Source organism: Natator depressus, chromosome 9 (assembly GCF_965152275.1).
Source record: "Natator depressus isolate rNatDep1 chromosome 9, rNatDep2.hap1, whole genome shotgun sequence".
In the NCBI taxonomy this organism is placed as follows: domain Eukaryota; kingdom Metazoa; phylum Chordata; order Testudines; family Cheloniidae; genus Natator; species Natator depressus.
Window position 1 is genome coordinate 11,787,437 of NC_134242.1, and position 16,871 is coordinate 11,804,307.

The 16,871-nt window shown below is 43.3% G+C and overlaps 1 protein-coding gene across 8 annotated transcripts in view; it reads right to left on the bottom strand.

Moving 5' to 3' along the window:
- KCNMB2 (potassium calcium-activated channel subfamily M regulatory beta subunit 2) overlaps positions 1–16,871 on the bottom strand; it is a 231,121-nt gene that overhangs the window by 24,447 nt on the left and 189,803 nt on the right. For 7 of the 8 annotated variants that reach the window (XM_074963540.1, XM_074963541.1, XM_074963546.1 and 4 more), the window contains one exon: positions 2,091–2,210. In XM_074963540.1, coding sequence (XP_074819641.1) covers positions 2,091–2,210 — 120 coding nt within the window. Of the gene's footprint in view, positions 1–2,090; positions 2,211–2,585; positions 2,632–16,871 lie in introns of those variants that run through there. The other variant, XM_074963539.1, reaches the window with a different exon arrangement.

Consider the following 16,871-nt stretch of genomic DNA (forward strand, 5'->3'; position numbering starts at 1 on the left):
CTGGGTTACAGCGTATATCCGACACTGGATGCAGGTGGTATTGACTGCTGAATAACTACCCAGTGCTGGAAAGAACTGACTGTGTCTCTTTGCAGAATGGTACGAAGGGTCTGATTGTCAAAAGTGCTGAGCACTGACAACATCAGTGGGAGCCCGTGGGAGTTGTGTGGGGCTCATTAAATCAAATCTCCTGTAAATGTCCATAACAAGGCTAACCTTGGACAGCCCTTTCCAGTTCTGGGTATAAATACAGAAGAATGTATTTTTTCAGACCAATAAGCATTTAAGGGGGACATTTTCAAAGGCACAGAGGGCAGTGCCTTTGAAAATGCCATAATCCCACTGGTAGTCAATGGGAATCGGGTGCAAAACTGGCCTCTTTGCCTTTGAAAATCTCCCCCTAAATATTTTACAAAAATACAGCTATATAGGACCAGATTTTCAGAAGAGCACAGGCTCCACGTGGGGCCAGATTTTCAGAAGAGCTCAGCTCCCATTTAAGCACCAAAATAACTGGGCAGATTTTCAGGAGGTTTGCTGCAGGTTGAGCACCTAACCCCACAAGGACATTTTCCAAAGCAGAGGCCAGCCAGCCGCAGTAATATCCCAGTAGAACCCACTGGGGTTGTGGATGCATTTATCTCTGCTTTTGCTTCAGCAAGGGCTGACTTTTTGTGATTACATTTCATAGCCAGTGCAAGGGGGATGGAGGAGAGAGAAAAAAGGAAGAGAAAAAAGGGAAATGCAACCGAGTGGTGGCGAGAAAGGTCGCCTGGCAAATCTCACTACAAACAGGAGAGGTTTTGGAGGGATGGGGCTGGGCACTAGCGAACAATTGTTCTCTCATCAGTGATATTTAATTTCTTTCATTCCCGACTGAGCGATGCCTTTGTCTATGGACTTTAAACCTCTCCCCTCCTTCCCTTTCATTCTCTTGAATGTAATTCCCAGCTGCTGAAGGAACTCTAGTAACTTGCACTGTTCCTTTGTCTCCTTCAACCAATCCCCTGCACCAGCACCACTCAGATGAGCTGGACTTTTCATAATAATTAGCTCACTCTCATGCCATAAGTGATTGTGCAATACCTATAGGCTTGGAAGGATTAGATTTGTATCGGTAAATGTCGGCAAACATTGATTTTGCTGCACACGCACAAACTGACAAAAATATTTCTATCTAAATTTACAGATAGGCAAGTAAGAAAAATTGTGCTTGAGAACTTATTACAGTTTGATTTCAGGATATTTACTTTGTATATTTTGACATGTGATGTGGACAATGTGTGTATTAATGGTTATAAAGCTTTAACTTTTTGAATCTCAGCTATTGCCATTACATAATTACTGTCTGACCACCCCCCATAAGTTCTGTGAAAATTTAAATTGATAAAAACTGAAAAAATGCTTGAAACCCATAATTTTACACAACCGTGAACATTTAAATTGGAAAAAAATTGAAAAATGCTTAAAAATTAATGCCGTTATCCGTCAAAATTACAAAACAAAATAAAAATCTAATACTGTACTGCATGTCCTCTCTATTTACACACACACACACACCTATGACAACTCTCTAATTTCAGCATGTGCATCGTATCAGTGGGATGCATGGAATTTATTTAGAGTGGCATTCTGGGTTGGACATCAAAAGTGTTGGGGAGAGTGTTGCTTGAGCAATGGTAGCTGGAGGCATGATCCTGCAGAAAACAGAATGTCATTGCTAGCCTTGTTGGTGGGGTTGTGCTCATGTGTGGTGACTAGCACATCTGTAAAAAGGTTCAGGGTGTGCCAGCCTCAGAACCGAACTCCAAGTGCTAGTGACCGGGGGGCGGGGAGAGACCAGAAGGACCTTGGACACACATCCAGCATGTCTGATCACACCCCTTTTGGGGTGCTGCACCAGAAACCCCCTCCATTTATCTATCCTAGAAGACTCTGGCAGGGGAACAGTGGGGGGCAATGGCCTCTTGCATCCATCCCTCCCTCCCTCTTCCCCCTTCACAAACCACCTGGGGAAAGCCAGGGTCTGACGCTTCAGAGAGACCCCAGTTTAAAAACCACAAAACACAGTAAGTGCCATTGCAGTTTACCTTTTCTCGTCATGTCTGTAAGATGTGGAGGTCCGGCCACTGGTCCAAATAAACATCTTAGAGGATTGCCCAGTGGTGCCTTTCCTTACTGTGAAGGTCTTGGAGGGATGACGGAAGGACCTAGAAGGAGAGGGATAGTCTCTGTCAGTATTCATTTGAAACACACCAAACCATGTTGTGTCCATCATGCTAAGTTCCCGGGCCTGGATTCCTATCCACTTGGCAGTGCTCAGTGGGCTCTGGGCCAAGGAGGTGGGCCTTCTGATTATTCGAGGCGATGTGTAAAATAACAGAGATGCCCTCTCTGTACCCTTCCAGGAGCTTTGCTTGACACAAAGTTATCTTCTACTTTTTTCTCTCGCTCATTTGTTTTGCTAGCACTGGCTCACATCAGAGATAAGAAGTCGTTTCCTTGCCCGTGCTTTACTGCCTGGACAAACGCTTGCTTTGCTGTTGGATCAACCTTGCACACACTCTGGAAAATGAAAACTTCACCTTGGGGTGAACTCCAAGCGCTGGCTAAACAATAGGCTGGAATCTTTTGCTGTTCCCATCACTTTTGTATGCTTTCCTCCTTGGCCTAAGACCTCTTGATACATTTGTTCTAAGCAGCCATAGATTTTAAATAATTATGTGAGCCCATGATGTATTCAGAATGCACTGATCTGTCACCAAACTCATAGTTAAATCTAACTGCAGTTACAGTCCCTCTCCCAGCTGGCACTCTGATTGGCGCTGCTTGAGAGAATCATAGCAACTTGACTAGGTGCTCCATTGATGCATGCAGAATAAATGTTGAGGACAGTTTGTTTTCCTTTTTCTATTGCTCATATAATGGATTAACTCTTTGACTGCCAGGATTCTTAGCTGGCTCTTAGGCACTAATATAATAAACATGATTAATAAGATCAGGATAAGATCATCCATGGGCTGATCTTTCTGGTGAGTCTCTGCCAGCATTATACCTTTTCCCCAGCACGTCAACATGATGTATATTAATTAACAGGTTATGTATCTGTTACAGTTCATTATGGGCTCAGTCCTGCAACCCTAAATCAGTCAAAATTCCCAGTTGGGTACCTTGCCTCAGTAAAGATGGAGTTGCAGCACCTGGAGCTATTTATTCTTTTGGAAGTCTATCTGATATCCCTATAGACTATAAAAGGATTTATTGTTCCAAACCTGCTTAGCTGACAGAGTCATGGTTGTCTTAGAAGCAGAACCAGGATTTTGTTTTTTAAATGGGCTCCAATTAATTTCCTCCTACTGTCCCCTTAATCTACACTCCCTTCAGCAAATTCTCCCACTCTTAAGATTTATGTTTTCTTTCATACCCCCAACCCACTGCCCGCCTGGCACAACCTCCCACTTCATGTCTGCCAAGCAGGCTCTCTATCCTCCGCCTGCCATAGCTCCTTCCTACTGCCTTCTAATTTACAGTGATTTCCCTAAACACTCTCTGAGCAAAACTGCTGCCCGGGGCTTTCTCCTTTCTATGGCAGGGCATGATACCAGTAGCATTTCATTTTCAGAGCTTATGATTTAAAGAGGAGAGAAATGTAAAGGAGTTTTGATCTAGGGTTTTGGTTTGGACTCACTTCTCTCTTTTAATTCATCTCTACCTAGGTTTGCCAGGATCTAATTTACTTCTTTATAATTTTGATGGATGTTTATTTTTAAGCATTGTATTTTTTATCTATTTGAATTTTCACCAAATTATGGGTTTTATGCATTTAACATGTTTTATTGCTTTAAATTTTCACAGTTGTGGGAAATTGTGGCAGGGGGGAGTCAGACAATTATTTAATGACAGTAGATGTTGAGATTCAAGGAGTTAAAGCTTTTTAACTTTTAAAGCACAAGTTGTCAACCTCACCTGTCAAAGTATACAAAATAAATATCCTTAAATCAATCCCTAATAAGTTCTCAAAAGAATTTTTCTTACTTTGCCAATTTTATTTATCATCAACGGAAATATTTTTTGTCACTTTGTGTGCATACGGTAAAATCAATGTTTACCAACATTCACCGATAAAAAGCTAATCCTTCCCAACCTAACTATATCTCAATTGGTTCTGAACACTCATCCTTACAAACAGGTGACTTAATGATGCTCAGCATCTCACCAGATCGGGCCCTTGATTGTGAAGTCCCTTTGGGCAGAGGCCATATCTCATTCTATGATTTGTAAAGCGCTGTGTGCATTTATTGCTCTGTGGAGCAGGACTCAATAATAAAAATGAAATAGTCTGGATTCTAAGTGCCTTAATGTAGAAGCTTTTCATATCTCAGTGGCCATTCCCTAGCTCACTGAGAAATAAACTTGGCTGTTCGTGGTTTCCACTGAGGGTGCACATGCATTCCAGAGTGCTGTTTGTGTAAAAAAACATGCTGTAACGCCACCATCTACAAAGTCATACAAGGGCTGATTCATGAATTTGTGTAGCTGTGAACCTGACTGAGACGGATTTGGAGGGAAAAAACCACAGCTAGATCTGAGTTGAAATTCAGCTTGGAGTGTGAGAGGGCTGGAATCCAAATCTGGATTTGGATCAGAATTTCACAGCTGGACCCTTATTTCAGTAATGGGGCAAACAAAACCCTGGGTCTTTTCACTTCAAACTTTGCAGAGGAGTGGGAAGGAGGCTTGACATTTAGAGAAACCACCACCAAAACATTCTGCCAATTTAGGCCTTGGGGTGACACCATAAAAAGCTACAATGTATATCAGTGAGTCGGCTTTTTGGCAAGTGCTCAGTGCCCTATTGTTAGCACTGAGCACCCTCAAAATCCCACTGAAATTAATAAAATCCATCTGTTACTCTGGGGCAGGGACCATCTTTTTGTTCTGCATTTGTACAGTGCCTGGCGCACTAGGATCATGGTCCATCACTGGGGCTCCTTGGCGCTACCACAAAATAAATCAGTAATCTGAGTATTTGTATCACACTCATCGGTGGACGCAGATTAGGCAGGAAGGAGAGCTCTTTGCACCAGCCAAAGAGGAGGGAGAGCACTGCTTAAACAAACGAGGAAGAAGAAAGGAAGCTGTGTTCTCCCAGTCTCCTTACTTTAACCCCTAATCATAGAATATCAGGGTTGGAAGGGACCTCAGGAGGTCATCTAGGCCAACTCCCCGCTCAATGCAGAACCAATCCCCAATTTTTAGCCCAGATCCCTAAATGGCCCCCTCAAGGATTGAAATCAGAACCCTGGGTTTAGCAGGCCAGTGCTCAAACCACTGAGCTATCCCCTGTCACTGTGGTAGCTGATCACCTAAACAGTCTTTTCTTTCCTTTTCACCTGAGCAAAAAACCATAGTCAAGGATTAGGGGAACAATGTATAAGAAAAGGCATTTGTGACTAAAATAACTATGGCTTGGAGGATGAAATAGTAGCTACCAGCATCTAATCAATCTGATGACCCATTAAGGAGAGTTTTCAAGCGGTCAGCATAGGTGCTGGAACTGGAGGTGCTGGGGGTGCTGCCCCACCCGCTGGCTTGAAGTGTTTTCCATTACATACAGGGTTTACAGTTTTGTTCAATGGCTCTCAGCACCCCCACTGTACAAATTGTTCCAGCAGCCAGCAGCCCTGGCCATAAGAGTAGAGAACTTGGGATACAGGACTCCTGGGTCCTATTCTTGGCTCGACTACTGACTCACTGTGCAGCCATGGGTAAGGCACGGTCTACACTAGAAAATTAGGACAACATAAATACGTTGCTCAGGGGTGCGAAAAATCCACATCCCTCAGTGGTGTAGTTAAGTTGACCTAAGTCCCTGTGTAGACAGTGCTAGGCAGACGGAAGAATTCTTCTGTCAATGCAGCTACCGCCTCTCTGGGAGGTAGATTACCTACGATGACAGGGGAACCCCTCCCATTGATGTAGGTAGCGTCTACACTGACGCCCTAAAACGTTGCGGCTGTGCTCCTGAAGTGTTTTAAGTGTAGACAAGCCCTGTGACACTCAGGTTGACTAAAATGGCCTCTAACATTGGTGGCCTCAGTTAGCAAACAGAAAATTGTGGCATCCAATACCATATTTAGTGTCCATTTTTATAAATTGAGGCCTGGCCTGAGCATCAGTTTACTCAGTCTGTTCATATGAAGCAGTTGTGAGGACTCATTGAAATCTTCAGGAGGAAGGCCTCTAAGGTTCTGTTCACACACAGTCCTATCACTCCTGTTTCAGGACATACCTGTCCTGAAAGGTAAAGTTACACATGGTGTGTGAACGGCTAAAACTAAAAGTACTGTAATAGGGCAGCTGAGTGACGCAGCTGGACCTACTGGACGCTGTGCTGATATAGCCTAAACCACTGCCATAGTCATTGGGAGACCTGGAGGAGCTTGGTTACCACAGACTTTGCTCTAAACTAAACACAGCTGAGCATACAGTTGAGGTGATATTCAGCCTTCTCAGATAGGATGAATAGTAGCAGCATCACCACAGGTAGCTACGCATCTCCTGACTCGCCTAGTCAGAGTGAAGGTTTTGTGATGGCAGCCTTCAAAATGGAGAGGGGTGGCTACAATGCACAGAAGGGTGTATGGGAAGGAAGGAGAGGTCTTTTTCTCTGGAAAAGTTTGAATGATTTCATAATGTTTCAGAATGCCGGTGCCTTGGAGCTACCCATATGTGATATCATTAATGCTGCCTGCTTCATTAGCTGTGCAATCCAAGCCACCCTTCACTATTTAACAGATAATTACATGCCTAATCTTGTGTAAAATTGTAACAGTAATGACATCACAGCAGCCACTCCAAAGGTCAGATGTAAGTGACTTGATTCAGTGTTTTCTTTAGCTGTAAGGGTCACCTATACATTATAATCCTTTCACAGGAACAATGGGGTGTGAAATCTCCAGGATCCTTCTTCTGAGGGCCTTTAGGGGAAAAGAGACATTTCACATGGAGGAATCTGAAACTAAGTTAATATATGCTAGTTCAGTGGTTTGGTTAGACAACATGTGCGTTTCCCTTGCACTAAGCTTCCTCCCTCTGCCCAAATTGTACTGTGAATCCCGGTCCTTATCCAAAACTGCAAAATAATTTACCCATAGTATTGGAGCAGTCCCACTGATAAAAGGAAATACTTTTTCACACAACATGTAACGAAACTGTGGAACTCATTGCCGTATGATGTTATTGACGCTTAGAATTTAGCAAGATTCAGAGAGGGACTGGACGTTTATATGAATGACAGCCATCTCCAAATTTATAAAATAGTATCTACTAAAAAGAAAAGAGTTTTGAAATGGATATAAACCCTCAAAATCACATCTTAAAACAACCTCTGATTATTAAGAGTTAGGAGACACTTTCCTGTGAGGAAGATGATCCAACATCTGCCTACTGAAGCAATATCATGTATCTTTCTCTGAAGTACTTGATGCTGGCTACTCTCAGAGACAAGATTAGAAGGACTTTGGGTCTGATCCAGTATGGCAATTCTTATGTTCCTCTTTCAATGGGGTTAATATGGAGATTGGAAAGGGAGGCCATGTTTTAGTTTTTGCAAAATCCAATTGGTTCTTGGGATCAGGGTTCCATTTTATTTAAAGCACCACTGTTCCAGGGCAGGGTCCGGGGGAGCTCCAGGTGTACTGAGGTAAGCAATCTATCAACAGCATTAAAATGGAGTCCAACTCCCACTAGTGTTTTCAAGTACGGGTTACATTTACTCCCTTTCCTGTGCTGCATTTTCTTAGGGGCAGACTTTGGTATCCTCACTCATGATGAGTAGCAGCATTCTCCAGGAGCAGTCCTGCTGCTTTCAATGGCGCTACTGTGGCATAAATAGATCTGGGCGAAATGTTTTTTGGCAAATAACAAATATGACAAAAAATGCATTTTGAGAGGCGCCAAAAAAATGCATTTGAGAGTCATCAAAACTATTCATGAATTTGGGTTGATTTTGTTAAATAAGTTTCAGCCAAAAAAAAAAGGGGGGGTGGGGAATTTCAGAAATGTTAATGGTTTGTTTCATCATTTTTCAAATGAACTGTTTCAACATTTTGTTTTGAATCAACATGACATTTAGAAAATGTCATTTCAAAATTATGTGCAAATGGTTCATTCAACCTGAACAATTTTTTCTGGTTTTTCATTTGATGAGAGAAACAAAACAAACAAACAAAAAAATCAATTTCATTTTGAAATGAAACAATTTCTTTTTTTTGGCCACTGACCCGAAAAACATTAATTATTTGCTCAGCTCTAGTCATAAGGTATTGCTTAACATGAGTGAAGGTGGCAGAACTGGGCCTCTGTGCTTCAGTTAGCTGTGGAGAAGATGTTTCAGATAAATGGTTTCAATTTTGGTCCACAACTATGTAAATAAAATATCTTACTGCAAATTTGACTATGAAACAAAATTGCTCTGTGCTGTTATTAGCTCCTCTAGAAAGAGGAAACAAAGCACAGAGGAGCAATGTTTGCTTTCTATCAAGTGCTTAGCATCAAGAACATTAACTTTTTAGTTCACGTCTTTCAGATTTGTTTGTTGTCCTAGGGATGCAGCAAACTGTCCACAGGAGATTTGGCCACTGCTGAACATGGGGGAGGCAATACAGCAATTACACACACACTGTGGGTATTATCCTCAGAGTTGTGATGTCACAGGACTGTAATTCTTATATACTCACACTTCAAGGGAAATATTATGTTGAGTTCAGCAGTTTCTATCTCCATTTAAATGGTGTGCACAGGTACCAACATACAAATGCACCTCAGAAGTAGAAAATAACTTCAGCTCATATTTTTACACCCTTGGTTATAAATAGACTGTGAAACATCGGTAGCTGCCTAGAACTTAATTGTTGCCACTACGCTGCATACAATAGTCCTTTGGCACTTCCAGCTAGCGTCAGGGATGGAACTCAGATCTTCCTGCCTCAGAAGCACAGCGAAAGGAGAATCTTTCTCAGCAGCATAGGGTCTGTGACACATAGCCGAGCAGCTCTGAATTAATCCATTAGAGGGAAATGGATATACATTCTAATCGGGTCATGATAGCATTTATGCACTAAAGCCCCACTCCTGCTGAAGTCAATGGCAAAACTCCCATGGATTTTAATGGGCAGGATTAAGTTCTAATCTAACACTTCTGCCATTTACCATGACAGTAACTGGAAATACATTCCCACTACAGCCCAGATCAATCCAACAGCACGCAAGTCATCATTACAACCAATAATAACAGGTACAGTGCTGTAAATTTAATGGTGCTTTTGATGATCAGGCAAAAAGAGTTTAATATGAGACAGCCAAAGACAAGAAAAGATGTTTCAGAGTAACAGCCGTGTTAGTCTGTATTTGCAAAAAGAAAAGGAGTACTTGTGGCACCTTAGAGACTAACCAATTTATTTGAGCATAAGCTTTCGTGAGCTACAGCTCACTTCATCGGATGCATACTGAAAAGATGTGGCATCACAGTTCAGGGGAAGAGATAGCAAGGAGAACAAGGTACGAAAGATTTCTGGGAGAATGGGTTTGACGTGGGAGAAAGAATGTGTTTGGCGGAATGGATGGGGGAAAGTGTTTCAAGCTGAGAATGGGAGCTGGAGTGGAAGGAAACAGTCAAGAGAGAGGGAATGCAGGGAGTGAAAGGAAGAAGGAGGAAATGAGATCAGAGAGGTAGGTGAGGCCACTGAAAGTAAGGATGAGAGAGTTCAACTGGATGTGGTAAAAGACAGAAAGGTGGGGGAGGGATTCAGTTTCTGAACACATTTTTCAAATGTCTAAACCCAACTAACGTTCCATCCAATTCCTTCCAGAATTGCCACGGCTTCTTCTAAGCCTCTTGGCTAAGAACAAATGTAGTGTGGTTAGGGTGACCAGATGTCTTGATATTATAGGGACAGTCCAGATTTTTGGGTCTTTTTCTTATATAGGCTCCTATTACCCTCCACCCCCATTCCGATTTTTCACACTTGCTGTCTGGTCACCCTAAGTGTGGTGTCAGTTTAATATGTGCTCTGTCCTGTCCTACATATGGGACTGCAATGGAGACAGACTCAGTGATCTTAGGAGTCATTTCCATCCTATTACTTCCTGGAGAATCGCACAGGCTCATTTCTCACTAGAAACCCTGCCCACAGTTCAAACTATAACTGCAATGAAGATTGGAAGCTCTTCTGATTTGATTTGAACCTGTTCATCCAGCCCTCACGCAGATTACCATCTCTGTTGCCCCTCAGCAGTGAGCTCCATTATGCTAAGTGTAGGAGAGGGAATGGTTGCTGATGACTGCTCTAATTTATACCGGGGACTGACCTGGTGTCTGGAGGGCTTGAGGATCAGGCAGACAAAAAAGAGCACTTTTGTTTTCCCTCTTCTTGGCTTCGCTGCCATAGTGGAGGATTCAGAGTAGCAGCCGTGTTAGTCTGTATTCGCAAAAAGAAAAGGAGTACTAGTGGCACCTTAGAGACTAACCTAACTAAACCTCATAAGCTTTTGTGAGCTACAGCTCACTTCATTGTTCCACTGAATGCATCCGATGAAGTGAGCTGTAGCTCACGAAAGCTTATGCTCAAATAAATTGGTTAGTCTCTAAGGTGCCACTAGTACTCCTTTTCTTTTATAGTGGAGGATGTGGCCCCAAAATGCTATTTGTGTGTGTATTTGCACGGACTCAAGGTCATGAGGGTCTCCTTAGCATACAGAATACACTGGGAAGGTGACAAGGAGTAAAACAAGATTCAGAGAACTGACTCTTCCTCCCCACTCACAAACAGTTTATAAAGAACAATCCCACCATTTGAGTATTCCTAAGAATCATTTTGTTCCTGCAAGGCCAATGCCCTTCCCACTGTAATTCTAGGGAGCAGCCCTGAAAATCATTAGATAACTCACTGGCATATTACGCAGGGCACTATATTCACGCCACATCACTTATCAAGGTTAGAGTTAAGTGTCTGGATGGGCTTCTAATGCCTATTACCTCTAATTCTTCACCTTTGTATAGAGTCCGAGAAGGATAGTACGGGTAATGTTTTAGGAAGGCGTGAGAGGCTGATGTTTGAGGTTTTCCTGTGTTCAGGTTTCTGACAACAATAGGCCCTTTTGAGGCCTCAGTGGGCCATTTATGGCACCAAAATAATGAGATCAATTCTCTTTACGGCATTTCACGTCTTGGATAGGGGGAAATTTGCAAAAAGATCAGCACTTGTGTTAATTTGACACCATAAATGGTGAGGTATTAAAAGGCTTTTGAAAACCATGCATCCGCATAAAGATATAATCACTGAGCTGTTTGGGTTTGCCTGAATATGGCCATTTCCTTCATTATCTAGGCTGTGAAGTATTTGGATGCACACTCCTAATATTTCCCAACTGAAAAAGTCATTTGCCTCCCAAGGGGAGTCTTCTCTGTCCTTCAAGCCTTGAGGATTCCCTACTAGTTTAATCTACTCCTCCCTGCCTTTCACTCTGTGCACTGCAATCATGACCCTTCCCGTTGAAGAGGCCATCAATACCACTTATTACTTAGACAGAATAGTTACTATTCAGTTGTGTGAGGTATTCAGTATTCCTAGTGGCTCAGCAGTCTGCTTTTGCAGTGTTCCTAGCCACAGGTACCCAGAGATAAAGCAAGAACCTGGAACCAGGAGTCAAATCCCACCCTCCCACAAACACAAGCTTTGAGGTGTATTAATTGAAGAGACAGGGACAGTCGCTTGTGGCTGTGCTCAGTTCTGAGACACCAAGCAGGGAGGAAGATTGTTCAGGATGGGGTATAAATAAGAGTAATAATGGGATACATTTCAGAGGAAAATATAGACTGAATATCAGGAAAAGTTTCTTAGCTATGAGGTTTGTTAGAGTGTGGAACCATCGCCCAAACAGAGTGGTGGAATTACTGTTAATTAAGATCTTGCCTGCCTGATTCAAGGGATGGCCCAAAAGGAGTTTTCTAAGCCTAGCATCAATGATTCTAAGGCCACACAGCAGGTCAATAATAAAGCTGAGAATGGAACTCAGATTTTCTGACTCCCAGTCCTGTTCCTTAAAGACAAGACTGACCTTCTTCCTTGACTCAGTGGTAGTTTTGCCTGTGTAAGGGTAACCCATACACCTTCTGGGAATGGTGTTCTGTCCCATCTAGTGGCACTGAGACTGTTTAAAGAGAGAGATAAAATGAGTCTGCTCTACAGCCTTACCTAACAGCCAGCTTGCTTTTAGCTCATGCGATAGAGGCTCAAGCACTAAGCTCCAGAGGCCCCAGGTTTGATCCCACCTACCAATGACCAGGATCTGTCAGTGTTACATAAGGACGGCAGGTTCAGACTCACCTGTATACAAAGCACTCTAAAGTACTGTAATAGAGAAACTATTGCATTGTATACCAGAGCAGCAAGAACAAATACCCAGTCTGTGAGCATATAAAACCAGCGGCATTCAGGCGAATAGTGTTCACAGGAAGAAAGGCTTCAGGAGGTGGTATTTCTTGGAAAAATCCCCCCCCCCCGGTTAAGTGGGTCAAAATACCTGCTCTTCCTGCAGGTCTTTACATTAATGCCAACATTTGCTGAGCTGGTTCGACTTGACGCCATTACCGAAAATAAATACTCTGCAAATCAGGGATGCAGAGGAACAGAAGTAAAGCCAGCATGATCTAAGAAGAACAGCTATAAAGCAACTAGCTAAAGGAAATGCATCTGCATTAGTGGAAGACAGCTACCACTTAGGGAACATTTAACGCCCCGGTAGCAGCCACACTAAATCGTGCAGTGGCGAAGGCAGTATCAAACGGCGTGACTCTACTTCAGTGCTGGCATTTACTGTAGGGCAACCAAATGGTACAGAAGAGGAACAACAGACCTCAGTGCAAGACAATGACCTACATAAATAGCTCTTATTTATCTGCAAAATTTTATAAGCCACAATGCTGAATGCCGATTACAGCAACTGGCAAATGACGGTGTACAGAACTCCATTGGTATATGCTTGTAGGGATCTCATGGATTACTCCCATGTAGAATGCCCCTCTGGCTATACATTTTTCAGCTGTGGGATTTGTCCTTTTGTTGAAGTAGCTGGGGTTTCCTCTCCAGCATGTCTCATGACCAGTGGCACCAACAAGCGCCATGCTAGCAAGCATTCCTGTCAGTCATTAGATCCTGTAAATCCCACCTCTAAAGTGTGGGAGGGGGTCAGCATTGTGGAGGAGAAAGAATGGTGCTATCAGTAAACTAATGCTGCCTCTGAGAAGAGCTTAAGAAGGTAGATGGAGGATGTTGCTGCTCTATGACTTCTGCCTGTTCTCTGCCCTCCTCCTGCACCTTCCTAAGGTGTAGTTCCCAAACCCCAAATGGGCAATTCCACAGAGTCAAAGGCACCCTCAGTTTGAAATGTGGGGTTCACATGGCATGAGGGGTCACCAACATGAGGGTGGAGTTAGCTAGCTACAGAAAACAAGAGGATTTTGTTTTTTAAAAAGGCAAAATGTCTTGACTTGAGGTTACTGCCTATGATTTTTTCTATGTGTATTTCATTATTAATATTTCTCCTAGGGTTTGCAAGAATAAAACAGACCTATGAAGAAAGGGTGACACATTTATACCCCTATGCTGCAGGCCTGCACACAACCTACATAGGCTACATGTCACTTTCCTCACACCTAAGTTCTCTTAACCTCCCAGTTCCCATCTCACTTTTTACCTACCGTAGTTTATGCTCCTTCTCTAATGCTGGATTTCCATGTTGGGTGGTGGGGAGAAGATATATCTGAACAACCTCTTGAGTCTTGCCACTTACCTCTGCTTTGTAACTTCCTGCCTTCCTGCTCCTTCTCTTGTTTAGGGAAACATGCTTACTGTGACTCTGTTTAAAAGCCTCTGTGCTGAGTGTATAGAATTTAAATTCCTCACTTTTGACTTGAGGGCTTTTTGGAGCAGCTTCCTCATTTGTGTTGATATCCCCCAAACATGGCCCCGAATGTTAGTGTCACTAGCTAGTTTTTGGTATGCTCCCTCTCCTGAGGATGCTGACTGAATTATACTGGTCACTATTACTTAGCAGATCAGTGATAGTGAGTTCTTCAATCAACTACCATATGTTCCCTAGATTATCAATAAGGGAGGGACTGCTGTGCCGTGGTTACTACCTGCGACTAGGAGCTGAGGAATCCTGGGTTCTATCCTTGGCTCTGCCTCTGGGTATGTCTGTGCGGCAATCATGGGGTGTGACTGCAGCTCCAGTTGACTTAGCTGAGCTAACTATTTCAGGTACTGGAGCAGTGACGCTACAGCAGCCCATGCTTCAGTATGGTTCGTACAAGCCTTCCTGGGACCCTGCGTAATTGCTCATGTGGCTAGCCCATGCCGAAGTACATTCTGCCACAGCTTCACTACTCCAGTACCTGAGCTAACTATATTCAAGTTAGCTTGGTTATGTCTACACAAGCTGCAGTCACACTCTGTGACTACAGTATAGACATACCCCCTGAGTGACCTCTAGCCAGTCACTGAATGTCTCCAGGCCTCAGTTTACTCAGTTTACTCCTCAGTAGAATGGAGATAATATTCCTCCTCTGAATTTGTGCGGGCTATTTGTATGGCACCTTGAGACGACTGAATGACTAAAGAAAAGCCAGCCTTTATTATTCTCATCATCATCTGGTGATGATGAGTTTGCAGTCCCAGCACGTGGCAATCACATCTCTTGGTGCACTGCAGTCAATGGGGATCACTGTCCCTGGGGAACAGCCAGGGATAATTGTCACCTCTGCCTGTCAAAACTCAGTAAACATTTTAAAGCTTTCTGTGCCCTGTCAGTTGTAAACGCATTTGCATTTATGTAGGAAATGACATGTTGGACAAGCGCTATATTCATCATTTCAAAAGCTCCCAGAGTGCCGGGGAGGGCAGGGACTATAGGTAAAATGGTCCAGCTTTGTGTGGTGTGTCCAGCAGTAGGAACAATGGCAGCAGAAAAAGGCCGGAAGGCATGAGTCTCCACTGTCTTCATAGCACACAAAATCCCACTGGGGCTTGAGTGGAGAAGTTTAATGTTTGGAATCTAGCCCTAACAGAGATCTCAGGAGACTACATTAAGGAGGAAGGATGTTGAAGGCAACAATGGTGGAAGTTCACATCTAACTGTTTGAGTCACACAGTCAGTGTTTGAATCTTACTGGCACGACCAGCATTGTCACATATAAACAGGAGCTGCATGGACAGGAGGGGACATAGGGCAGGCAAAATAAAAACTGTGGTTCTCTCTGGCATTAGCCCTCCATTTCCATCTTAAACCAGAACATAGACTGGTGGTGGTTTGCTTCCAGCATAGAGCTTGAGCTGGAGTCTTCATCCTACTTCTCAATGCCAAAAATACCTTCTCCTCTAGCCTTGCTTTCCTGAGCATATAATTGGCCAGATTTCAGAAGAGCTCAGCTTCTGTTTAGACACCAGATTTTCAAAAGAGTTGGGTGCACTTTGGGAGTGGATTACTTGTGAACCTAGGTTCATGAGTGTCACAATGGGAGCTGCTGGGAGCTGCACACTGTTGAAAATCTTCTCCTATGCTGGAGCTGAGCTCTTCTGCGTATACTGTGTAATGGTCTACTGTGAAGTGATATGCTAAAGGGAGATTCTCTTTGACTGTATAAATGGTTAACTCTTTACTGTATACAGGAATGTGCAGTTGGATCTATCTCCGGCCCCCATTACTGTAAGTATTCGAGCCACTCAAAACTTTCATGCATTTATCCTCACAACAGTGCAGCAAGATAAGGAAGTGCTATTATCCCCCTTTTACAGATGGGGAACTGAAGTCCACAGAGGCTATGTGACTTGCCCAAGGTCACATAGGAAGTCTGTGGCAGAACAGGGCCTTGAACACAGTTCTTAGAAGTCCTAGGCTAGGAGCCTAACCACTGGACCATCCTGTCTCTCTGAGGAGCTAGTACTCTGATTGAGAAGGTAGAAGCAATGGCATAATTACCCTAGGATTAAGTTTAGTGGTTAAAATAGACTGAAACATGGGGGGAAGCCAACAGTGTGCTGACAATACCAGCCAAGGAGTAGGGAAGCCAGGGGGAGTGCTGTTTATCCAAGTCAGAGAATTAGGGGGAGAGCTCACTGCTGCTTTGGGATCCATGATAAAGTTAAAAGGACCATGCGCCAAATCCTGGCCCTAATGAAGTCAGTGAGAGTTCAGCCATTGACTTCAGCAGGAGCAGGCTTTGGCCCTGTGTATTTCTGTAGCTCTTAGTTTCCCACATTTCTAAGTGTACATACTTGCTTGTGCCTTGTGAAAACAGAATGGAGATTTTCATTAACTGAGCAATACCTGGCCTTGAAATAAGAAAAGGAGTACTTGTGGCACCTTAGAGACTAACCAATTTATTTGAGCATAAGCTTTCGTGAGCTACAGCTCACTTCATCGGATGCATACTGTGGAAAGTGTAGAAGATCTTTTTATATACACACAAAGCATGAAAAAATACCTCCTCCCACCCCATCGTGATCACTTTAGATAAGCTATTACCAGCAGGAGAGTGGGGTGGGAGGAGGTATTTTTTCATGCTTTGTGTGTATATAAAAAGATCTTCTACACTTTCCACAGTATGCATCCGATGAAGTGAGCTGTAGCTCACGAAAGCTTATGCTCAAATAAATTGGTTAGTCTCTAAGGTGCCACAAGTACTCCTTTTCTTTTTGCGAATACAGACTAACACGGCTGTTACTCTGAAACCTGGCTTTGAAATGTCACCCAACGGCACGTGTCACCTGGGGAAAGCTAAGATTAAAAAACTGATGGTGGCTGTGTTT